This window comes from Stenella coeruleoalba (genome assembly GCF_951394435.1).
Source record: "Stenella coeruleoalba genome assembly, chromosome: 3".
Lineage (NCBI taxonomy): Eukaryota > Metazoa > Chordata > Mammalia > Artiodactyla > Delphinidae > Stenella > Stenella coeruleoalba.
The window spans coordinates 158,106,264-158,132,413 of NC_137148.1; the positions used below are offsets into that span (position 1 = coordinate 158,106,264).

The 26,150-nt window shown below is 44.2% G+C and overlaps 2 protein-coding genes across 2 annotated transcripts in view; both read left to right on the plus strand.

Moving 5' to 3' along the window:
* OBSCN (obscurin, cytoskeletal calmodulin and titin-interacting RhoGEF) overlaps positions 1 to 26,150 on the plus strand; it is a gene marked incomplete at both ends in the record, with an annotated part of 178,879 nt that overhangs the window by 12,831 nt on the left and 139,898 nt on the right. The window lies entirely within an intron of this gene.
* On the plus strand, positions 4,418 to 16,073 carry LOC307183398 (obscurin-like). Its single transcript, XM_079915838.1, has 3 exons — positions 4,418 to 4,591; positions 10,779 to 11,054; positions 15,659 to 16,073. Exons 2-3 carry the CDS (start codon positions 10,889 to 10,891, stop codon positions 15,961 to 15,963), a joined length of 471 nt encoding a protein of 156 aa, XP_079771964.1. The 5' UTR covers positions 4,418 to 4,591; positions 10,779 to 10,888; the 3' UTR covers positions 15,964 to 16,073.

Below are 26,150 nucleotides of genomic sequence, written 5' to 3' on the forward strand. Positions count from 1 at the left end.
AAATGGGTGTTGAATTTTGTCAAAAGCTTTCTCTGCATCTATTGAGATGATCATATGGTTTTTCTCCTTCAATTTGTTAATATGGTTTATCACATTGATAGATTTGCGTATATTGAAGAATCCTTGCATTCCTGGAATAAACCCCACTTGATCATGGTGTATGATCCTTTTAATATGCTGTTGGATTCTGTTTGCTAGTATTTTGTTGAGGATTTTTGCATCTATGTTCATCAGTGATATTGGCCTGTAGTTTTCTTTCTTTGTGACATCCTTGTCTGGTTTTGGTATCAAGGTGATGGTGGCCTCATAGAAGGAATTTGGGAGTGTTCCTCCCTCTGTTATATTTTGGAAGAGTTTGAGAAGGATAGGTGTTAGCTCTTCTCTAAATGTTTGATAGAATTCGCCTGTGAAGCCATCTGGTCCTGGGCTTTTGTTTGTTGGAAGATTTTTAATCACAGTTTCAATTTCAGTGCTTGTGATTGGTCTGTTCATATTTTCTATTTCTTCCTGATTCAGTCTTGGCACGTTGTGCATTTCTAAGAATTTGTCCATTTCTTCCAGGTTGTCCACTTTATTGGCATAGAGTTGCTTGTAGTAATCTCTCATGATCTTTTTTATTTCTGCAGTGTCAGTTGTTACCTCTCCTTTTTCATTTCTAATTCTATTGATTTGAGTCTTCTCCCTTTTTTTCTTGATGAGTCTGGCTAGTGGTTTATCTATTTTGTTTATCTTCTCAAAGAACCAGCTTTTAGTTTTATTGATCTTTGCTATTGTTTCCTTCATTTCTTTTTCATTTATTTCTGATCTGATTTTTATGATTTCTTTCCTTCTGCTAGCTTTGGGGTTTTTTTGTTCTTCTTTCTCTAATTGCTTGAGGTGCAAGGTTAGGTTGTTTATTCGAGATGTTTCCTGCTTCTTAAGGTGGGCTTGTATTGCTATAAACTTCCCCCTTAGAACTGCTTTTGCTGCATCCCATAGGTTTTGGGTGGTTGTGTCTCCATTGTCATTTGTTTCTAGGTATTTTTTTATTTCCTCTTTGATTTCTTCAGTGATCACTTCATTATTAAGTAGTGTATTGTTTAGCCTCCATGTGTTTGTATTTTTTACAGATCTTTTCCTGTAATTGATATCTAGTCTCATGGCGTTGTGGTCAGAAAAGATACTTGATACAATTTCAATTTTCTTAAATTTACCAAGGCTTGATTTGTGACCCAAGATATGATCTATCCTGGAGAATGTTCCATGAGCACTTGAGAAAAATGTGTATTCTGTTGTTTTTGGATGGAGTGTCCTATAAATATCAATTAAGTCCATCTTGTTTAATGTATCATTTAAAGCTTGTGTTTCCTTTTTTATTTTCATTTTGGATGATCCCTCCATGGGTGAAAGTGGGGTGTTTAAGTCCCCTACTATGAATGTGTTACTGTCGATTTCCCCTTTTATGACTGTTAGTATTTGCCTTATGTATTGAGGTGCTCCTATGTTGGGTGCATAAATATTTACAATTGTTATATCTTCTTCTTGGATCGATCCCTTGATCATTATGTAGTGTCCTTCTTTGTCTCTTTTAATAGTCCTTATTTTAAAGTCTATTTTGTCTGATATGAGAATTGCTACTCCAGCTTTCTTTTGGTTTCCATTTGCATGGAATATATTTTTCCATCCCCTTACTTTCAGTCTGTATGTGTCTCTAGGTCTGAAGTGGGTCTCCTGTAGACAGCATATATATGGGTCTTGTTTTTGTATCCATTCAGCCAATCTGTGTCTTTTGGTGGGAGCATTTAGTCCACTTACATTTAAGGTAATTATCGATATGTATGTTCCTATTCCCATTTTCTAAATTGTTTTGGGTTCGTTATTATAGGTCTTTTCCTTCTCTTGTGTTTCTTGTCTAGAGAAGTTCCTTTAGCATTTGTTGTAAAGCTGGTTTGGTGGTGCTGAACTCTCTCAGCTTTTGCTTGTCTGTAAAGGTTTTAATTTCTCCATCAAATCTGAATGAGATCCTTGCTGGGTAGTCTTGGCTGCAGGTTTTTCTCCTTCATCACTTTCAGTATGTCCTGCCACTCCCTTCTGGCTTGTAGGGTTTCTGCTGAGAGATCAGCTGTTAACCTTATGGGGATTCCCTTGTGTGTCATTTGTTGTTTTTCCCTTGCTGCTTTTAATATGCTTTCTTTGTGTTTAATTTTTGACAGTTTGATTAATATGTGTCTTGGCGTATTTCTCCTTGTATTTATCCTGTATGGGACTCTCTGCGCTTCCTGGACTTGAGTAACTATTTCCTTTCCCATATTAGGGAAGTTTTCAACTATAATCTCTTCAAATATTTTCTCAGTCTCTTTCTTTTTCTCTTCTTCTTCTGGAACCCCTATAATTTGAATGTTGGTGCGTTTAATGTTGTCCCAGAGGTCTCTGAGACTGTCCTCAGTTATTTTCATTCTTTTTTCTTTATTCTGCTCTGCAGTAGTTATTTCCACTATTTTATCTTCCAGGTCACTTATCCGTTCTTCTGCCTCAGTTATTCTGCTATTGATCCCATCTAGAGTACTTTTAATTTCATTTATTGTGTTGTTCATCGTTGCTTGTTTCATCTTTATTTCTTCTAGGTCCTTGTTAACTGTTTCTTGCATTTTGTCCATTCTATTTCCAAGATTTCAGATCATCCTTACTATCATTATTTTGAATTCTTTTTCAGGTAGACTGCCTATTTCCTCTTCATTTGTTAGGTCTGGTGCATTTTTATCTTGCTCCTTTATCTGCTGTGTGTTTTTCTGTCTTCTCATTTTGCTTATCTTACTGTGTTTGGGGTCTCCTTTTTGCAGGCTGCAGGTTCGTATTTCCCGCTGTTTTTGATGTCTGTCTCCAGTGGCTAAGGTTGGTTCAGTGGGTTGTGTAGGCTTCCTGGTGGAGGGGACTAGTGCCTGTGTTGTGGTGGATGAGGCTGGATCTTGTCTCTCTAGTGGGTAGGTTCACGTCTGGTGGTGTGTTTTGGGGTGTCTGTGGCCTTATTATGATTTTAGGCAGCCTCTCTGCTAATGGGTGGGGTTGTGTTCCTGTTTTGCTAGTTGTTTGGCATAGATTGTCCAGCACTGTGGCTTGCTGGTCGTTGAGTGAAGCTGGGTGCTGGTGTTAAGATGGAGGTCTCTGGGAGATTTTCGCCGTTTGATATTATGTGGAGCTGGGAGGTCTCTTGTTGACCAGTGTCCTGAAGTTGGCTCTCCTACCTCAGAGGCAGAGCCCTGACTCCTGGCTGGAGCACCAAGAGCCTTTCATCCACACGGCTCAGGATTAAAGGGAGAAAAAGTAGAGAGAATTAGTAGAAGTATGAGGAAAGAAAGAAGGAAAGGAAGGAAGGAAGAAAGAAAGAAAGAAAGAAAGAAAGAAAGAAAGAAAGAAAGAAAGAAAGAAAGAAGGAAAGAAGGAAAGAAGGAAAGAAAGGAGGGAGGGAGGGAGGGAGGAAGGAAGGAAGGAGGGAAAGAAGGAAAAAAGACAGAAAGAAAGAAGATACAGTAAAAATAAAATAAAGTATAATAAAGTTATTGAATTAAAAAATACTTATTTAGAAAAAAAAAAAGGGACGGATAGAACCTTAGGACAAATGTTGGAAGCAAAGCTATACAGACAAAATCTTACACAGAAGCATACACATACACCCTCACAAAAAGACGTAAAGGGGGAAAAATCAAAAATCTTGCTCTCGGAGACCACCTCCTCAATTTGGGATGATTCGTTGTCTAAAGGAGGGAAGGAAGGAAAGAAAGAAAGAAAGAACGAAGGTAAAGTATAATAAAGTTATTAAAATTAATTATTAAGAAAAAAATTTTTTAAAAACCATGGACGGATAGAACCCTAGGACAAATGGTGGAAGCAAGACTATACAGACAAGATCTCACACAGAAGCATACACATACACATTCACAAAAAGAGGAAAAGGGAAAAAAATCATAGATCTTGCTCCTAAAGTCCACTTCCTTAATTTGGGATGATTGGTTGTCTATTCAGGTATTCCACAGATGCAGGGTGTATCAAGTTGATTGTGGAGCTTTAATCCGCTGCTTCTGAGGCTGCTGGGAGAGATTTCCCTTTCTCTTCTTTGTTCTCACAGCTCACAGGGGCTCAGCTTTGGATTTGGCCCTGCCTCTGCGTGTAGGTCGCTGGAGGGCATCTGTTTTTTGCTCAGACAGGACGGGGTTAAAGGAGCCGCTGATTCGGGGGCTCTGGCGCACTCAGGCCGGGGGGGAGGGAGGGGCACTGCCTGCGGGGCGGGCCTGCGGCGGCAGAGGCCAGCATGACGTTGCACCAGCCTGAGGCCCGCCGTGCGTTCTCCCGGGGAAGTTGTCCCTGGATCCTGGGAACGTGGCAGTGGCGGGCTGCACAGGCTCCGCGGAAGAGGGGTGTGGAGAGTGACCTGTGCTCGCACACAGGCCCCTTGGTGGCGGCAGCAGCAGCCTTAGCGTCTCCCGCCCGTCCCTGGGGTCCGCGCTTTTAGCCGCGGCTCGCACCCGTCTCTGGAGTTCCTTTAAGCAGCGCTCTTAAACCCCTCTCCTCGCGCACCAGGAAACAAAGAGGGAAGAAAAAGTCTCTTGCCTCTTCGGTGGGTGCAGACTTTTCCCCGGACTCCCTCCCGGCTAGCCATGGTGCACTAACCACTTCAGGCTATGTTCAAGCCGCCAATCCCAGTCCTCTCCCTGCGCTCTGTCCGAAACCGGAACCCGAGCCTCAGCTCGCAGCCCCGCCCGCCCCTGCGGGTGAGCAGACAAGCCTCTCGGGCTGGTGAGTGCCGGTCGGCACCGATCCTCTGTGCGGGAATCTCCCCGCTTTGCCCTCCGCACCCGTTGCTGTGCACTCCTTGGCGGCCCCTAAGCTCCCCCCTCTGCCTCCCGCAGTCTCCGCCGGCGAAGGGGCTTCCTAGTGTGTGGAAACTTTTCCTCCTTCACAGCTCCCTCCCACTGGTGCAGGTGCCATCCCTATTCTTTTGTCTCTGTTTTTTCTTTTCTTTTTTTCTTTTACCCTACCCAGGTACGTGGGGGAGTTTCTTGCCTTTCGGGAGGTCTGAGGTCTTCTGCCAGCCTTCAGTAGGTGTTCTGTAGGAGCTGTTCCACGTGTAGATGTATTTCTGGTGTATCTGTGGGGAGGAAGGTGATCTCCGCGTCTTACTCTTCCGCCATCTTCAAGGTCCGCCTTGACATACTTTTAAATTTTCCAGTTTTCTTTCTAGTATTGCTGTCTAGTTTCATTGCATCATAATCAAAAAGATTCTTTGTATGCTTTCAGTCTTTTTAGATTTATTGAGACTTGTTTTATGGTCTAACATGTGGTCTGTGTTAGAGGATGTTCCATATGTGCTTGAGTAAAATGTGTCTTCTGTTGCTGTTGGGTGAAGTGTCCTCTGTAAGTCAGTTAGGTCTAGTTTCTTGTATAGTGTTATTCATGTCCTATTTCCTTATTGATCTGTCTGGTTGTTCTATCCATTATTGAAAGTAGGGTACTGAAGTCTCTGACTATTCTTGGAGAACTGTCTATTTCTCCCTTTAATCTTTTAGTTTTCGTTTCATATATTTTGGAGCTCTCCTGTTAGTTGTGCTTATGTTTATAGTTGTGATATCTTCTTGATGAATTGACCCTTTTAATCAATGTATAACATCCTTAATCTATATCTGTATATATTAAATATAATGTCTTGTAATGTTTTTTTCCTTTTGTTTGACAATATAGCCACCTCAGGTCTCTATTGATTGCTATTTGTATGGAGTATCTTTTCACTTTCAACCTATTTGTATCTTTGGATCTAAAGTGAATCTCCTGTAGACAGCATTTTAAAAATTAAGTTAATTCTTAAGAATTAAGTATTAAGTTAATTAATACTTAATTAACTTAATAAGTATTAAATTAATTAACTTAATAAGTATTAAGTTAATTCTTATAAGAAAGTGTTTCCTTCTGCTATTTTACTCTTTGTTTCTTATATGTCATATCTTTTTGCCATTATTTTCTCCATTATTGTCATTTATGATTAATTTATTTTTTCTAGTGTGCCATTTTTGTTACTTTCTCATTTCTTTATGTATATGCACATTCATTTTTTCTTAGTGATTACCCTGGGGATTGTCATTGACATCTAACTTTGTAATAATCAAGTTTGAAATTATATCATCTTAGTTTCAATAGAAAATCTCTGCTTCTTTACAGGTTGTGCCCCAAGCTGAATGTTGTTAATGTCACAAGTTATGTCTTCATACATAGTGTGTCCGTTAACTTTATAGTTTTATAATTATTGTTTATGCATTTGTATTTTAAGTCATATAAGAAATAAAAGGAATTATCTAAGCACCAGAAGAATGATCCAATATAAATGAGAGTTGGAACTTACAAACAAGAGCAGTATTAGAAGATCAGAAGTTCCACTCAGGAACTTCAGATGATAGAAAAACAATCTGAAAGAGTATGTCAAATAAGTTTACTTAAAATGATTAAAGATATGTATGGAAGACTAGAAAATGTAAGAAAAAGTGAAATACTAGGGAAAAGAACAGGCAGATTTAAAGAACCAAATGAAATTTCTTGAATAAGAAACACAACTTTTGTAATAACAATTCAGTGGAGGGATAAACAGCAAATTAGACATAGCTGAAGATAGAATTATTGAATTGGAAGATAGATCTGAGAAAATTACTCAGGATGAATCACAAAGAGGTAGAAAATAAGAGATAATGACAGACATAGAAGAGAAGTAGAAGGCCACACGTATGTCTAAAAGGACTTCTAGGAGAGACTAGAGATAATGAGGAAGATGAAATAATGAAAGAAATAATGTGGAGAAATTTAAGAAATGGTAAAAGACATGAATCCTAAACTTCAAGATTCATAAGAAATAATGGGAATTGTAAAAAAAAAAAAAAAAAAAAGTCATAGCTAGTGAATTCCAGAAGGCCAAAAACCAAGAGGAGATCTTAACCTCCAAAGGGAAAAAAGATTAATGGGATGATAGTTATTCTTCCTGTAGATTTTTCAACAGCAATGAAGAGCACAGAAAAGATGTTATAGTCTCCAAAGCACTGAGGGAAAATAACTGTTGATCTAGAATTCTGTATCCAGCTAAACTATCATTCAAAAGTTAAGTGAAATACAGACATTTTCAGAGAGTAAATGGAGAGAATTTATCATTCATAAAATCTCACTGAAAGAATTACAAATGAATATACTTTATAAAGAAGAAAATCAAGTCTAGAGTGGTAGAATGGGTTCTAGAGCGTGGTTCCCTACCTTTTTGTGCACCAGGGACCAGTTCTGTGGAAGATAATTTTTCCACGGACCAGGGAAGGGGGATGGTTCAAGCGCTAATGCGAGCTATGGGGGGGATGGTTCAGGTGGTAATGCAAGTGATGGTTCAGGCAGTAATGCAAGCAATGGGGGCATGGTTCAGGTGGTAATGTGAGTGATGGGGAGCAATGGGAAGCAATGGGGAGCAGCAGATGATGCTTTGCTTGCGCACCCACTGCTCACCTCCTGCTGTGAGGCCCAGCTCCTAACAGGCTGTGGACTGGTACTGGTTTGTGACCTGGGGGTTGGGGACCTCTGTTCTAGAGTAATGTGATGTCAAGCAAATAGAGTAAGTTAATAAAAAGCAGCATCTGATTCCCAAGGCCAAGGATTTGATTACACTAATGGTGACTGGCCTGCTAGAAGTTGTAGACTGCATTAACATATTAATGTTCCTGTGACTCAGGGGTATTGCCTGTTCTTGGTGACATGGTATAAGAAATTCTCCCTGAAAATACCAATGCTATGATATGCCAGCCACAAATGATGCCTCTCTTTGTTAGGGTAATTATGAGATCACAGGTGCTAAGTAGATGCCAGAGCCTGAACTGTAACATTTACCAGTGTGAAAATTATTGTACTGGGAGCCTTCAGATTCTGAGAACTAACCTGTTCCCTGCTTTGTACATCTTCTGAGTGTGAAGTTCTCTGTGTTGAGAAAGTTAGGAATAGAACTGTCTTGTGGCCAAGGCATCATGGTTTTGAGATCTGGAAGGTGGGCCCTCATCCAGTTCTAGAAATTTGATTGTCTCGTCTTCCTCCCTGTCCCCAGAGGCCACACTGATATTTGCCAAGGAGCATCCAGCATGCAGGGAAGTGCAGGCTGAGGTGGGGGTGAACACCATGCTAAGCTGTGAGGTAGCCCTGGCCCAGACAGAGGTGATATGGTTCAAGGAGGGAAAGAAACTGAGTTCAAGCTCAAAAATGTGTGTGGAGGCCAAGGAAGGGCTGCACCCCGAGGCTGGTGGCGCATCAGGTAGGCAAGGTAGATGCTGGGTGAATACAGCTGAGAGGCCAGGGGCTGAAAGATCTCCTTCCACCTCAACATCACAGGTGGGTTCCTTGAGGTCCTTCTTATGTTCCTCAGCTTAATTATTAGGGAGTAGGGGTGTGTGGTCATGCCACCTAAAAGTGTGTTTTCTCATAAAACTTACCACATAGCAGCTAGCGGGTATTAATTACATGCCAAGGGCCAGATTTTATGAAGTGCTTCTTGTCTTTTTACTTGTCTAAACTTCACAACCACCTCAGGAAGAGGAATTCTGATTATTCCCATTTTAAGATAAGGCACAAGGAAATTCCATAACTTGCCAAAGTTCACATAGCCAGAGAATTACAGAGCCAGGATTTAGGCCCAATATTCTGAGGGCTATTTTCTCTGGTTATCAAATTACAGTTTAACAATCCCCTGCCCATATTTAAAAAAATGTTTTTAAGAGACTATTCCACTGTCTTCCAGATTCCATGTATTTTTTTGGAATATCTACTGTCATACATATTATGTTCCCTCAAGGGTCATTTTTAAATTTTCCTGTTGTTTTTAAGGTATTGTTTTTGATTTTGATTTTCAGCAGTTTACATTGATGAACCTAGGTGTGATTTTCTTTGTATTCATCCTGGTTAGGGTTGCAGAGCATTTTGAGTCTGTGGAGTTTTGTCTTTCCTCAACCATAGAGTGTGGTTTCTCACATGTCTCATATGTATCTCTCTTTCTCTCCACCTCTTAATTTTTTTTCTCTCTCTGCTTTAGTCTGGATATTTTCTTTAGATCTGTCTTCCAATCCACTAATTTTCTATTCTCCTATATCTAATCTGTTGTCAAACCCATTTATAGTGTGTTTACTTTCAGTTATTGTATTTTCCAGTTTCATAATTTCCATTTGTTTAATTTCTTATAGATTCTAGACTCTGTAGTAAAATTTTTGTATTTGATATATTTTCTTTTCTTTCACATTAAAGAAATATTATCATGGTTATATCCTGGTCTGATCATCTGATATTGCTTTTCTTTGGATTTCTATTCACTCTTGTCCTTGGCATGCCAGTGAATTTTCAGTTGACTGTCAGACATCGTTTGAGAAAACTTTTTGAATATGGATGATGTTATCTTACTTCAGACAGAGGATCAGTATTTCCTTTGCTAGAGAGGGAGAGAACAACTAAGAACTTTAGTCTCTTCAAGGACTGCACTGACTCAAGGCTGCATTACCGTTTTGATCAGGGTCATCTATCTCTGGTTTGCCCCCATTCCTGGGCATAGTCCTCCAAGGATTTCTACAGAGACTTGGGGTATGGAGGGGGGTCTCTTTTCAGGCAGACACTCAACTCTAATCTCTGTCTCTGGTAATGCAAGGTGCTAAAAAGTCTGCTCTAGTTTTCAGAGGTTTTCTGCTTGGCTTCGTAGTCTCCTGGGCCATGCAGTTGTGGAGCTCATCAAACATCTTGAGGGGAATGTGGCTGAGTGTGGGGCTCAATTCTACCAGATCTCTTCTTCCTGGAGGCTTGGATCCTCAATCTCTAACTTTATCTTTCTGCTTATACAAGGTGTACATAGCCTGACCAGGTTTCCTGTTTCGTAGTAGCAGCCCTATGCCTTTTAGTGTCATGCTGTACTAAGGAGCAGCAGTGTCCAGAGGAGAAAATCAGATGCCCAGTGTGGTTCCCTTTTACCTTCCTCACTCACTTCACATCTATCCTTCTAGGAGAGCCCTGGCCCTAGCTCTCATCTCCGTTAGAATGACTCCCCTCAGCTTTCATCAAAGCTGCCTCCCTTTTATCATTTAGCACTTCACCTAAACATTACTCCTTACCAAGATTTTCTCTGACCACCAAATCTAAGTCACTGTCAGTCCCTTCTCTCTAGCGCATCACTCTGTCTTATTTCATCACAGCATTGACCGTAGCATTAAATCATTGTCATGTTTGTATGTTTGTTTGTTTTTCCTCAGTAGAAGGTAAGATCTGTAAGAACAGAGACTGTGTTACTCATGTTTCCAGCTATGGTATAGCATTCCCAGCACCACCATAGTGCCTGCAGATAATGGGCCCTCCACTGACATTAGTTGCATCAGTGATTGAATGAATGAATGAATGAATGACTGCATATACAGCATGGACTCTCTGAGATCCTATATGTATTTATACATATAGGGGATACAAGTGCACACAACCCAACCTGCCTGCCAGAGGTGACTGTCACATGGGAAAGACAATGAACTAGCTGTGACAGATGCTAGAATAACTTTGGCCACTTTCCTCCAGCCTTAGGAATTGACCTTGTGTCAGAACATCACCAGAATGTACACTTGAGATATATGTTTGTAAACACAACTCTACACCTTCCTGGGCACATGGCATCACTGGCTCCAAGGAGAAAATTTACTGAACTCTTTTAAGTTTTGGTCTCCCAGGCTGGTACCAGCTTTGTGTCTCTGACACTGTGTCTCCCTTTCTGTGCCCAGAGTCCTCTGCGGTGTTTATCAAGGGACAGCCAGCACATAAAGAGGTGCAGGCCGTGGTGGGGGCCAGCACCACACTGAGCTGCGAGGTGGCCCAGGCCCAGACGGAGGTGATGTGGTACAAGAACAGGAAGAAGCTGAATTCAAGCTCAAAAGTGCATGTGGAGGCCAAGGGCTGCACCCGGAGGCTGGTGGTGCAGCAGGTGGTCAAGGCAGATGCCGGGGAGTACAGCTGTGAGGCCGGGGGCCAGAAGGTCTCCTTCCACCTGGATGTCACAGGTCAGTCCTTGGAGGTAGTAACTTAGCCTTGTGTGGAGGTGATGGGACTGGCTTGCATCCCCTAACAGACCTGATGATCTTCCCACTAGACTTCATCTCTTTTAGCCTTCCGTCCTCCCACCTCCCATTTTCATACCCATGGCTGGACCAAGGGAGGCTGGATGGGTAGGCTGTGAACAGAAGGGATAATGGTGTTCCTATAAACCCTGAGTGGTGTTTCCACACAGTAATGCACAGTCTTCAGTTCCCAGCATCTGCCCAGAACCTTCTGGGTATTCCTTGGTGTCTGGAACTCTGGTTCTGTCTTGCACTTGGGGTCTGAGGTAGACCAGATGTCTTTTAACTGTGGGTATGTGAATTTGCTCCTCCTGGATGTCCTGACAGCTCCTAGATGCCGTCACCTAGCAACGCATGTGGGTTCACACTAGGGAGAGATGTTTGAATTTCATGAAACCAGGACAAGGGGAAATTTCTGCCACACAGTCATACTTGGATTTATCTCAAGACTGAACTATGGATTATCAAAGTTTTAGGTGTTCTGAACACTCTTTCTTCCTTGCACGTGGATACAGAAGTTATCTGTGCATCTACATGTAACAAAATCTAGATCCATTTTTCTTGCAATATGTGTGCAAAGTAAACAGAGACCAGAGGGTTGGTCGTTATGTGCCTGAGATATGCACATGTGAGGTCTGGAATTCTCTTTTCAAAGCAAATAGTGATTTCCTTTTGTTTTCTGTTAGAACATTCTATGTCAGAATTCCCTATGGAGTCTGATTTATAGATTTAGACTTGGAGAGGAATAGTAGCTTCTCCTATACCAACATGTATATATCTTTTAAGAATGGTATTTTAGAAGAATATGACAATATTTTTTCATGGCGATAAGTGTGAAAGTTTTGACAAATTGATCAGATTCTTAGAAAACTATGTAAAAAGTGACACAAGAAACATTCAACAACTCAAGTAGTCCTATAATTTTTTTTTTTGTGGTACCTGGGCCTCTCACTGTTGTGGCCTCTCCCGTTGTGGAGCACAGGCTCCGGACGCGCAGGCTCAGCGGCCATGGCTCACGGGCCCAGCCGCTCCGCGGCATGTGGGATCTTCCCAGACCGGGGCACGAACCCGTGTCCCCTGGATCGTCAGGTGGACTCTTAACCACTGCGCCACCAGGGAAGCCCAGTCCTATAATCTTTTAAATAATTGGAACCATAACGATAAATCTTCTCATAGAGAAAGATCTAAGCCCAGTAGTTCCACTGGTAAATTATATGAAATACTTTAGAAAGAAAATCCATGTTCATGGATATTCTTCTAGAGAATAGAAAATGGAGATAAACAGTCTCTGATTTGTTTCATGTAGATAGCATAACATTGATACAAATATCTGACAAAAAAATTTTAAGAATTAAAATTACAGACCAACCTATTATGGATATCAAGACCAATATCTGAAACAAAATATTATTAAAATAAATTTAACAATATATTAAGAGGAAAATTGGTAATACACTGTGATAAAAGTCATAGTCCAGAAATGCAAGGCTGTTCAAACACTAGAAACATTAGTAAAGCAATCTGTTCATGACATGCAGAATAAAGTATTTGGTAAGATTTGGCATTATAAATACAGAAAAAAGTTTAATAAAGTTGGCATCAATTCATGATATAAAATTCTTAACAAATTATAAATAAAACAGTTCGTAATCTGATAAATGACGCTGCAGACAAACCAGCTAATTGCACACAAAAAAGTGAAAGTTTGTCTGTGAGATAGCGAACCAGACAAGGAAGCCAACTGTTACTACTTTTAACCAACATTGTACAACAGAGATAGGAGGAAAAGAAAGTAAAAGACATAAACGTGTGAAGAAACAAAAGTTGAATTCATGGATAATATGATTAATCCAAAGGATAAATTATGAGACTTAATAAGATAGTTGAGAATGATTACCATGTAAAAAGATCAATATGAAGAAAACACTTCTACGGCTGCATAGTAGCAATAAACATCTGGAAAATGAAATTTTTAAAAGAGTTACAATAGCATCAAAAGAATCATTTTCTAATTCCAAATCTAACAAAGGGTGGTGAGAGGCTCTGTGTGTGGGGGGGAATTATTAAAAATGTTTTGAGAGACAGTCAAGAAGTTCTAAATAGTTGGGTAGAAATCCAGGGAAGAATAAAAAATGTTCAATACCAATTAAAATCCAAACAAATGTTTGTTTAGTGGGGATTTTGTAAATTCAGAAGTAAATTGCTAAGACCATGTACAGTCAATACACTATTGAAGAAGAGCAAAAAGTGAGTTATTTGCTATACCAATATCAAGATTGTTATAAAGCTATAGTAATGAATACAATAGTGTCTCATTGCAAGGATAGATACACAGACCAAGGGACCAGAGTAGTGATCTCCGACACAAATCTGCACATGAATGGATGCCCACATTCCCCTGCTCCTTTCTTTTAAAAAAAAAGTGGAATCATGCAAGGAGTAGAGACAACATGGTTTTAATAAATGACACTTAAACCATTTAACCATATAGAAAAACGATCAGGCTAGTAATTCATATCCCCCATGGTCAACTCATGTTGGGTTAAACACCACAGAATAGAAGGGAAAATCATAAAACTCTTAGATGATAACAGATGGTTTTAATTACCTCAGACTAAAGAACGATTTCTTTCTTTTTTAAAATAAATAATTAAGAAAAATTTTATTTATTATTTTTGTCTTCGTTGCTCCATGCGGGCTTTCTCTAGTTGCGGCGAGATGGGGCTACTCTTCACCGTGGTGTGCGGGCTTCTCACTGCGGTGGCTTCTCTTGTTGTTTAGCATGGGCTCTAGGTGTGAAGACTTCAGTAGTTGTGACTCGCAGGCTCTGTAGTTGTGGCTCACGGGCTCTAGAGAGCAGGCTCAGCAGTTGTGGTGCACGGGCTTAGTTGCTCTGCGGCATGTGGGGTCTTCCCGGACCAGGGCTTGAACCTGTGTCCCCTGAATTAGCCGGTGGATTCTTAACCACTATACCACCAAGGAAGTCCCAAAGAATGACTTCGTAAAATACAAGTGCACTAACCATAATGAAAAAAATTTGACATATTTGACTACCTTAAAACTAAATATGTATTGATAGATTCATCAGAAGATAGCATGAAGTACTGAAAAGGCAAACCACACAGATGTGGAAGACATTTAGAACACACACACTTGTCAGTGCCTAGCATTCGTATGTATAAAAATGTCCTTAAAGTGAACATACAAATGGCGGACAGTGCTATTGAAAATAGGGCACAAACGTTGAACAGTGACACCACAGAAGACCAAACACTGATGACCAAAAACATCAGAAATGGGTCTTTATTTTGAATCATCACAAAAAATGCAAAAGAGTGCCACAGGAGGTACATTTCACTCCCACCAGACTGCTGACAATGAGAGTAGGTGAGGGTAGCACTTCAGCAAACCTCATTCACTGCAGATGAGAACATGCCCTGCACTTTCCTGTGGGAAAAGACTCTGGCCTCATCTGGGAGGGATGAGGAATGCACCCATAATGACCCCACAGTTTCTGTCCTAGAAGAATTGTGCAATGAGGAACTTTATCAGAGTATCCCCATCAGATGCTTGTACCAAGTAACAATATGAAAAACTTAAATTGTACTAGCAATTCCCACAACACAGAGAAGTGAACTCGTGGTGGGGTAGAAACCCAGTGTAAAGGTAAAAACAAAAAACCCCACCGATGATACCGTGGTTTCTTTAAAGACTTAGCTAAGGAAACATTTCTAAATAGAACACAAATGCTCTAAACAAAAGGGCTGAAATGGACATCGCTGAAACTATTGAAGGGAAAAATTTTGATTCATCAGAGGACTTGATCACACAGTGAAAATGGGAGTCCCACAGTTAGGAATAACCTTGAAAGCTAGCAATATTTCCTTCTAATATTTCAATGCATAAAGAGTGCCTAGAGATGGAGAGAACAGAGAGCCTACTATTAGTGAGTGGGCAAAAATTTGAATAGTGTCACCAGGAAGAACAAAAGAGTAATGGGGACCCCAGATGTTCGGGGAAAGGTGCTCAGCTTCTTTATTCCTCAGACAATGGAAAGGAGAGCCATGGGGAGGTGCCAGCACTCCCCAGAGATTGCCACAAATTGACCGTACTAAGTGTAGGCCAGGGCACCGAGCCTCAGTGATTTCCATGGACTGCAGGTGCAAAGTTCCTTGCTTAGGCGTATGGAGAAGACTGTGGCCCCATCTGGGAAGGTTTGGGAACTGTGACCCCGCAGAAGCCATGAGCAGGGGAGAAGTCTCTTCCAAAGCGCACCCTCCCCCGACACCCCCAACCCCCGGACCGGCTCACGCGGACGCGGGGGAGAATGCATCACGTGTGTTACTTGTCGCTGAGAAAGGCAGGGGGACTTCTGCGGGGCACATGGCTGGTGCAGAGCCTGGAGAAGTCTCCAGCTTGGCCCCCGCCCCACCTCCGCACCCCACGCACCCCCCGGTCCACGGCTCCCCACTCAGGTCTCCTTTGCCGGGGGCTGCTTTCCTGACTGAGATGGTGTCCTTGACCCGTGTATCCCTCCCTGTCCCCAGAGCCCAAGGAGGTGTTTGCCAAGGAGCAGCCAGCACGCAGTGAAGTGCAGGCCGTGGCGGGGTCCAGTGCCACGCTGAGCTGCGAGGTGGCCCAGGCCCAGACGGAGGTGACGTGGTACAAGGATGGAAAGAAGCTGAGTTCGAGCTCGAAAGTGCGTGTGGAGGCCACGGGCCGAGGGCGGCGGCTGGTGGTGCAGCAGGCGGGCAAGGCAGACGCCGGGGAGTACAGCTGCGAGGCCGGGGGCCAGAGGGTCTCCTTCCACCTGGATGTCACAGGTCAGTCCTGGAGGAGGATACTAAACTAGCCTATTTGGAGGTGATGAGGGGATGGTCTTGCGGCCTCCACAGACGGGTGTTCACTTGCCTGTAGCCTCCCAGTCGTCCACGTCCCACATTTATAGCTATTTTTGCCCGGGAGGAGTATGGATGAGAGTGTGGGCGTGGAAGGAAGAGGGGCCATTTGTGTCCACCTGTTTCCATGCAATAAGGCCCAGTTACAGTGTCTTAGCACCTGCCCGGAGTCTTCCTGTTGTTCCTGGTATCGGGACCCTGGCTCTCCCTGATGCGTGGGGTCTGAGGTAGGCCTGGGGATATGTGACTTTCCTCCCATGGTACTTCTTTCCTGACACCTACAACATGGCTCATGCCATCTTGGGTTGCCAGATGGGGTTTCAATTTCATTGATCGCAGATTAGTGGAGATGTTGGCCACCAAGTCCCGCTTGGAATTATCTTAGGATGAACTTTGGATGGTCAGATTTGAGGCTAATGCGACGCCCTTACTTCAATTTCCTGGATAAGGAAGCTCTGGTTGCCTGTAGGTAGCAGAAGATAGGCAAAGTTTGTTGTCATGATCTTGCAAGGGAGAAAGAAAGGAGGATTGGAATAGAGTCCCCAGTGCTGCTTAGGGTCGTCTTCCTAAATGCAGTAGGCTTTTGCCTTTGTCTTCAAACAGTTTGGATGCTGCAGGTCAGTATTCCCAATGGTGTTATATTGATGAATTTAGGAACAGAAAGGAAAACGTCGCTACTGCCCCATCGGTCTGCTTTGCTAAAGAGGAGTTAGTGTACTAGCAGCAGACTCTGACTGGCAAAGCAGTCTTTATTTTGTTGCATTTTCCTAAAGGTTAGTGAGTGTCGCTGCCTCGTGGCTGGAACATAGGGCAGTCTATTAAATCAGGTTACTCGTCTTCTGTGAAGAGAGCCTTCATGCTGAGTAGGGGTGGGCTGCCATTCCACATTGACTCCTAGGTGCCAACCCGTAACTGTTTGAGACCGTGCGACCATACGATTATTTATGGGTGTGTATAGATATCCCAGATCCGAGAAGGCATTTCTGTAAAATGTGGCATTCGGAGAGTATTAGAGAGTGTTCTAAGATAAAAGCTTTGAAAAATTGTGAAGTTTGACTAAATCCTGGACAACTGTATGAAAACTGACACAAGAAGATGTAGAAAACTCAAAGAGTTGTATGACTTGTCAATCAGTAGGACCAATAATGAAAAATCTTCCCAAGAACTACCTGGTACTTCTCTGGTTCAGTCTACAAACTATCCTGGAAAACTGTTATTCAATGCTTGTGGAGATGGTCTTAGAGATAGAAAAAGGAGATGCACTCCATAAGTCTCTTTAAATTCAGAACATAACATCGACGCATACCAGAATCACTGAAGAAAGGCAGGAAGGATGAATGAAATTCCAGACGTATGTATTGCAAATATCGCAGCCAAAATCATAAATGAAAAGTTAGCAAAAGGAATTCAGCCATGCGTCCACGGGGTGGAGTCAGTGATGAGAATCCTAGTCCAGGATTGCACGTTGTGTTGAAGGTTGCCAAAGTTAATATATATAAAGCATGGAATTAAGAGATTGAATGCAAAAGGATGTGGTCCTCTGAACGAGTAGAGAATCAAATGGTTGATGAAATGTGATCATCCCAAATCCAGGCAAAAAATGTGAGAAAACTGAGCACGAGTTCCTGCCATATAATTCTTAAAATACTGTACAGAAGTGTTTTTGGGCCACCCTGGAAGCCCAGTGTTGGAGAGTCCGCCTGTCCATGCAGGGGACACGGGTTCGTGCCCCGGTCCGGGAGGATCCCACATGCCGCGGAGCGGCTGGGCCCTTGAGCCATGGCCGCTGAGCCTGTGCGTCCGGAGCATGTGCTCCACAACGAGAGAAGCCGCGACGGCGAGAGGCCCATGTACTGCAAAAAAAAAAAAAAGGCTCTTTTTTTAACGTTATAATAAAATTACTCCAACAACAACAACAGCAACAACAAGAGCAGCATCCCACTTAACGTGTCCCTGGAAATCTTTGATGTGAGGGAGACCACACGTGGGGTCTGTAGTCACTGAGCGGATTCAGGAAGAGCATAAAATCACTGGGAAAGGGTTTAGAAAAACTCAAGGTAGAATTTGCTGATGATGTGATTATCAACTCAGACAGTCCGATGGATCAATTATTAGGCTGTGTACGATTGTTGAGTAAGATTAGGGTGTAAGAGAATGAACATGCAGAAGACATTTCCACAGCTAAGTCCTGGTGAGAAACGCTGGGCAAGTGAAACTTTTGTGAAAGAGTTAAAATGGCACAATTGTATCATGTTCCTAATTCCAGGTCTGATAAAAGGTGCTACGAGACTATGTGGGGAAATTAGTACACATTCTTGAGAGAGAGTCAGAGGTTTCCTTGGACGGGTAGTAATATGAGGAGAAAAATCAGAGATGTTGATTAACAATGAAAATCGAAGCAAATTTGTGCTTTGGGTGGTCAGATGGTAGAATAACAGGCAGATTTCAAAGGCAAGGTACAGCCAATGTGCTATTTGCTTGCAGAAATACGGTAGGAGCCCTTCCTGGGAGCCGTTGTCAGGAATGATCGTGAGGCTATATAGTTTTCAAGATAAGGGGATCCCAGTGTGGCGATATTTACCGCATCAGAGGAACGTAGTAGTGAGGTCAGAAGTAGCTCTTTGCAGCAGTGGTTTCCTGCACTACCACGGAAAAATCCCCCCTCCGTCTGTCTCCCAGCCCCCTCCCCGCCGCCACAATTTCGTCTGTTGCTGTGCTGTGCGTTCAAGAAGTCGAGGAGGGATGTTGTCTTCATAAATAGTGGTTGGACCACTTACCCACAGGGAAAAATTAAACTGTACTGACAATTCACAGCACACACAAAAGTACACTCGTGGTGGGTTAGAAACCTCAGTGTGAAAAGGTACAAACCAAAAGACAGTCCGGTTATACCGTGGTTTCCTTAAGACCAAAGGTAAAGGAAGATTTCTTAAATGGAAAACAAATGCTCCAAACTAAAAGCGTGAAATGGACATTGGTGACACTATTGAAGGAAAATTTTGATTCATCGGAGGACTCGTTCACGCTGTGAAAATGCGAGTCCCACAGTTGGGAAAAACCTTGAAAGCTAGCAATCTGTCCTTCTCTAGTATTTTAATGCATAAAGAGTGCCTAGAGATGGAAAGAAGAGAGAGCCTACTGTTGGTGAGTGGGCAAAAATTTGAATAGTTGCACCAGGAAGAACAAAAGAGTAGTGGGGACCCCAGTCATACAGGGAAAGGTGCTCAGCTTCTTTATTCCTCAGACAGTGGAAAAGAAAGCCACGGGGAGGTGCCAGCACTCCCCAGAGATTGCCATAAGTTGACCATAGTAAGTATAGGGCAGGGCACCGAGCCTCAGTGTTTTCCATGGACTGCAGATGTAAAGTTCCCTACTTAGGCGTATGGAAAAGACTGTGGCCCCATCTGGGAAGGTTTGGGAACACTTGCGTGTGACCTCGCAGAAGTCATGAGCAGGGGAGAAGTCTCTTCTAAAGCGCACCCTCCCCCGATCCCCCCAACTCCCGGACCAGCTCACGTGGACGCGGGGGAAGTTCATCACTTGTGTTACTTGTCGCTGAGAAAGGCAGGGGGACTTCTGCGGGGCACACGGCTGGTGCAGAGCCTGGAGAAGTCTCCAGCTTGGCCCCTGCCCCACGTCTGCACCCCTCGCACCCCCCTGGTCCACGGCTCCCCACTCAGGTCTCTTTTGCACAGGGCTGCTTTCCTGACTGAGATGGTGTCCTTGACCCATGTATCCCTCCCTGTCCCCAGAGCCCAAGGTGGTGTTTGCCGAGGAGCAGCCAGCACGCAGTGAAGTGCAGGCCGTGGCGGGGTCCAGTGCCACGCTGAGCTGCGAGGTGGCCCAGGCCCAGACGGAGGTGACGTGGTACAAGGATGGAAAGAAGCTGAGTTCGAGCTCGAAAGTGCGTGTGGAGGCCACGGGCCGAGGGCGGCGGCTGGTGGTGCAGCAGGCGGGCAAGGCAGACGCCGGGGAGTACAGCTGCGAGGCCGGGGACCAGAGGGTCTCCTTCCACCTGGATGTCACAGGTCAGTCCTGGAGGAGGATACTAAGCTAGCCTATTTGGAGGTGATGAGGGGATGGTCTTGTGGCCTCCACAGACGGGTGTTCACTGGCCTGTAGCCTCCCAGTCTTCCACGTCCCACATTTATAGCCATTTTTGCCCGGGGGAGGATGGATGGAGAGTGTGGGCATGGAAGGAAGAGGGGCCATTTGTGTCCACCTGTCTCCATGCGGTAAGGCCCAGTCATGGTGTCTTAGCACCTGCCCAGAGCCTTCCTGTTGTTCCTGGTATCGGGACCCTGGCTCTCCCTGATGCGTGGGGTCTCAGGTAGGCCTGGGGATATGTGACTTTCCTCCCATGGTACGTCTTTCCTGACTCCTACTGCATGGCTCATGCCAGATCTCGGGTTGCCAGATGGGGTTTCAATTTCATTGATCGCAGATTAGTGGAGATGATGGCCACCAAGTCCCGCTTGGAATTATCGTAGGAGTGAACTATGGATGGTCAGATTTGAGGATACTGCGACGCCCTTCCTTCAATTTCCTGGATAGGGAAGCTCCGGTTGCCTGTAGGTAGCAGAAGATAGGCCAAGTTTATTATCATGATCTTGCAAAGGGAGAAAGAAAGGAGGATTGGAATAGAGTCCCCTGTGCTGTTTAGGGTGATCTTCTTAAATTCATTAGGATTTTGGCTTTGTCTTCAAACAGTTTTGATGCTGCGGGTCAGTATTCCCCGTGGCATTTGTGAAAGAGTTAAATGGGCACAATTGTATCATTTTTCTAATTCCAGGTCTGATATAAGTTGCTACGAGACTATGTGGGGAAATTAGTACACATTCTTGAGAGAGAGTCAGAGGTTTCCTTGGACGGGCAGTAATCTGAAGAGAAAAATCAGAGATGTTGATTAACAATGAAAATCGAAGCAAATTTGTGTTTTGGGTGGTCGGATGGTAGAATAGCAGGAATTTTCCAAAGGCAAGGTACAGCTAATATGCTATTTGCTTGCAGAAGTGCACTGAGAGCGCTTCCTGGGAACCACAGTAAAGAATTATCGTGAGGCTATATAGTTTTCAAGATAAGGGGATCCCAGTGCGGCGATATTTACCGCATCAAAGGAACTTAGTAGTGAGGACAGGAAGAGCTCCTTGCAGTAGTGTTTTCCGGCACCACCAGGGACAAATTCCCCCTCCGCCCCCTACGCAGCCCCCTCCCTGCCACCACAATTTCATCTGTTACTGTGCTCTGTGTTTTCAGAAGTTGAAGAGGGATGTTGTGTTCATAAATAGTGCTTGGACCACTTACCCATAGGGAAACATTAAACTGTACTGACAATTCACAGCACACACAAAAGTACACTCGTGGTGTGTTAGAAACCTCAGTGTGAAAAGGTACAAACGAAAACAGAGTCCGGTAATACCGTGGTTTCTTTAAAGACGGAAGGTAAGGGAAGATTTCTTAAATGGAACACAAATGCTCCAAACTCAAAGGGCTGAAATGGACATCGGTGACACTCTTGAAGGGAAAAACTTTGATTCATCGGAGGACTCGATCACACGGTGAAAATGCGAGTCCCACAGCTGGGAATAACCTTGAAAGCTAGCAATCTGTCCTTCTCTAGTATTTCAATGCATAAAGAGTGCCTAGAGATGAATGGAGAGAAGAGAGAGCCTACTATTGGTGAGTAGGCAAAAATATGAACTGGGTCCCCAGGTAGAACAAAAGAGTAATGGGGACCCCGGTCATTCGGGGAAAGGCGCTCAGCTTCTTTATTCCTACGACAATGGAAAGGAAAGCCACAGGGAGGTGCCAGCACTCCCCAGAGATTGCCACAAGTTGACCGTACTAAGTGTAGGCCAGGGCACCGAGCCTCACTGATTTCCATGGACTGCAGGTGCAAAGTTCCCTGCTTAGGCGTATGGAGAAGACTGGGCCCCATCTGGGAAGGTTTGGGAACACTTGCGTGTGACCCCGCAGAAGCCATGAGCAGGGGAGAAGTCTCTTCCAAAGCGCACCCTCCCCCCACCCTCCCACCGCCCGGACCAGGATACGTGGACGCAGGGGAGAATGCATCACTTGTGTTACTTGTCGCTGAGAAAGGCAGGGGCACTTCTGCGGGGCACACGGCTGGTGCAGAGCCTGGAGAAGTCTCCAGCTTGGCCCCCACCCCACCTCCGCACCCCTCGCACCCACCTGGCCCACGGCTCCCCACTCAGGTCTCTTTTGCCCAGGGCTGCCTTCCTGACTGAGATGGTGTCCTTGACCCGTGTATCCCTCCCTGTCCCCAGAGCCCAAGGAGGTGTTTGCCAAGGAGCAGCCGGCACGCAGTGAAGTGCAGGCCGTGGCGGGGTCCAGTGCCACGCTGAGCTGCGAGGTGGCCCAGGCCCAGACGGAGGTGACGTGGTACAAGGATGGAAAGAAGCTGAGTTCGAGCTCGAAAGTGCGTGTGGAGGCCACGGGCCGAGGGCGGCGGCTGGTGGTGCAGCAGGCGGGCAAGGCAGACGCCGGGGAGTACAGCTGCGAGGCCGGGGGCCAGAGGGTCTCCTTCCACCTGGATGTCACAGGTCAGTCCTGGAAGAGGATACTGAGCTAGCCTATATGGAGGTGATGAGGGGACGGTCTTGCGGCCTCCACAGACGGGTGTTCACTGGCCTGTAGCCTCCCAGTCTTCCACGTCCCATGTTTATAGCCATTTTTGCCCGGGAGGAGTATGGATGGAGAGTGTGGGCATGGAAGGAAGAGGGGCCATTTGTGTCCACCTGTTTCCATGCAATAAGGGCCAGTCACAGTGTCTTAGCACCTGCCCAGAGTCTTCCTGTTATACCTGGTATCGGGACCCTGGCTGTCCCTGATGTGTGGGGTCTGAGGTAGGCCTGGGGATATGTGACTTTCCTCCCATGGTACTTCTTTCCTGACACCTACCACATGGCTCTTGCCGGGTCTCGAGTTGCCAGATGGGGTTTCAATTTCATTGATCGCAGATTAGTGGAGATGTTGGCCACCAAGTCCCGCTTGGAATTATTTTAGAAGTGAACTTTGGATGATCAGATTTGAGGTTTCTAGGATGCCCTTCCTTCAATTTCCTGAATAGGGAAGCTCCGGTTGCCTGTAGGTAGCAGAAGATAGGCAAAGTTTGTTGTCACGATCTTGCAAAGGGAGAAAGAATGGAGGATTGGAATAGAGTCCCCTGTGCTGCTTAGGGTGATCTTCTTAAATGCAGTAGGATTTTGCCTTTGTCTTCAAACAGTTTGGATGCTGCAGGTCAGTTTTCCCTGGGGCGTTATATTGATGAATTTAGGAACAGAAAGGAAAATGTTGCTACTGCCCCATCGGTCTGCTTTGCTAATGAGGAGTTAGTGTACTAGCAGCAGACTCTGACTGGCAAAGCAGTCTTTATTTCGTTGCATTTTCCTAAAGGTTAGTGAGTGTCTCTGCCTCGTGGCTGGAACATAGGGCAGTCTATGAAATCAGGTTACTCGTCTTCTGTGAAGAGAGCCTTCATGCTGAGTAGGGGTGGGCTGCCATTCCACATTGACTCCTAGGTGCCAACCCGTAACTGTTTGAGACCGTGCGACCATACGATTATTTATGGGTGTGTATAGATATCCCAGATCCGAGAAGGCATTTCTGTAAAATGTGGCATTCGGAGAGTATTAGAGAGTGTTCTAAGATAAAAGCTTTGAAAAATTGTGAAGTTTGACTAAATCCTGGACAACTGTATGAAAACTGACACAAGAAGATGTAGAAAACTCAAAGAGTTGTATGACTTGTCAGTCAGTAGGACGAATAATGAAAAATCTTCCCAAGAACTACCTGGTACTTCTCTGGTACAGTCTACAAACTATCCTGGAAAACTGTTATTCAATGCTTGTGGAGATGGTCTTAGAGATAGAAAAAGGAGATGCACTCCATAAGTCTCTTTAAATTCAGAACATGACATCGACGCATACCAGAATCACTGAAGAAAGGCAGGAAGGATGAATGAAATTCCAGACGTATGTATTGCAAATATCACAGCCAAAATCATAAATGAAATGTTAGCAAAAGGAATTCAGCCATGCGTCCACGGGGTGGAGTCAGTGATGAGAGTTGTAGTCCAGGATTGCACGTTGTGTTGAAGCTTGGCAAAGTTAATAGATATAAAGCTTAGCATTACGAGATTGAATGCAAAAGCATGTGGTCCTCTGAACGAGTAGAGAATCAAATGCTTGATGAAATTTGATCGTCCGAAACCCAGGCAAAAAGTGTGAGGAAACTGAGCACCAGTTCTTGCCATATAATTCTTAAAATACTGTACAAAAGTGTTTTTGGGCCACTCTGGTAGCTCAGTGTTTGATAGTCTGCCTGTCGATGCAGGGGACACGGGTTCGTGCCCCGGTCCGGGAAGATCCCACAAGCCGTGGAGCGGCTGGGCCCGTGAGCCATGGCCGCTGAGCCTGCGCGTCCGGAGCCTGTGATCCGCAACGGGATAGGCCACAACAGTGAGAGGCCCGTGTACCGCAAAAAAAAAAAAAAAAAAAAAAAAAGGGCTCTTTTTTTAACGTTATAATAAAATTCCTCCAACTACAACAACAGCAACAACAAGACCAGCATCCCACTTAACGTGTCCCTGGAAATCTTTGATGTGAGGGAGAACATACGTGGGCCTCTGTAGTCACTGAGCGGATTCAGGAGGAGCATAAAATCACTGGCAAAGGGTTTAGAAAAACTCAAGGTAGAATTTGCTGATGATGTGATTATCAACTCAGACAGTCCGATGGATCAATTATTAGGCTGTGTACGATTGTTGAGTAAGATTAGGGTGTAAGAGAATGAACATGCAGAAGACATTTCCACAGCTAAGTCCTGGTGAGAAACGCTGGGCAAGTGAAACTTTTGTGAAGGAGTTAAAATGGCACAATTGTATCATGTTCCTAATTCCAGGTCTGATAAAAGGTGCTACGAGACTATGTGGGGAAATTAGTACACATTACTGAGAGAGGGTCAGAGGTTTCCATCGACGGAGAGTAATCCGAGGAGAAAAATCAAAGATGTTGATTAACAATGAAAATCGAAGCAAATTTGTGTTTTGGGTGGTCAGATGGTAGAATAGCAGGCAGATTCCAAAGGCAAGGTACAGCCAATGTGCTATTTGCTTGCAGAAGCACTGTGGGAGCCCTTCCTGGGCGCCGTTGTCAAGAATGATAGTGAGGCTATATAGTTTTCAAGATAAGGGGATCCCAGTGTGGCGATATTTACCGCATCAGAGGAACGTAGTAGTGAGGTCAGAAATAGCTCTTTGCAGCAGTGGTTTCCTGCACTACCACGGACAAATCCCCCCTCTGTCTGTCTCCCAGCCCCCTCCCCGCCGTCACAATTTTATCTGTTGCTGTGCTGTGCGTTCGAGAAGTCGAGGCGGGATGTTGTCTTCATAAATAGTGGTTGGACCACTTACCCACAGGGAAAAATTAAACTGTACTGACAATTCACAGCACACACAAAAGTACACTCGTGGTGGGTTAGAAACCTCAGTGTGAAAAGGTACAAACCAAAAGACAGTCTGGTGATACCGTGGTTTCCTTAAGACTGAAGGTAAAGGAAGATTTCCTAAATGGAACACAAATGCTCCAAACTGCAAGCGTGAAATGGACATTGGTGACACTATTGAAGGGAAAAATTTTGATTCATCAGAGGACTCGATCACACAGTGAAAATGGGAGTCCCACAGTTGGGAATAACCTTGAAAGCTAGCAATCTGTCCTTCTCTAGTGTTTCAATGTATAAAGAGTGCCTAGAGGCGAATGGAGAGAAGAGAGGGCCTACTATTGGTGAGTGGGCAAAAATTTGAATAGTTGCACCAGGAAGAACAAAAGAGTAATGGGGACCCCAGTGTACGCGGAAAGGTGCTCAGCTTCTTTATACCTCAGATAATGGAAAAGAAAGCCACGGGGAGGTGGTAGCACACCCACCAGATTGCCACAAGTTGACCGTACTAAGTGTAGGCCAAGGCACCGAGCCTCAGTGATTTCCAGGGACTGCAGGTGCAAAGTTCCCTGCTTAGACGTATGGAGAAGACTGTGGCCCCATCTGGGAAGCTTTGGGATACTTGCGTGTGACCCCGCAGAAGCCATGAGCAGGGGAGAAGTCTCTTCCAAAGCTCATC

What these genes read in the sequence shown, in the direction of transcription:
- LOC307183398 (XM_079915838.1), top strand. Translation starts at nt 10,889, where the DNA reads ATGTGGTACAAGAACAGGAAGAAGCTGAATTCAAGCTCAAAAGTGCAT. An exon ending in CTTCCACCTGGATGTCACAG is followed by an intron (nt 11,055 to 15,658) that starts GTCAGTCCTTGG and finishes CCCTGTCCCCAG; the next exon opens with AGCCCAAGGAGGTGTTTGCC.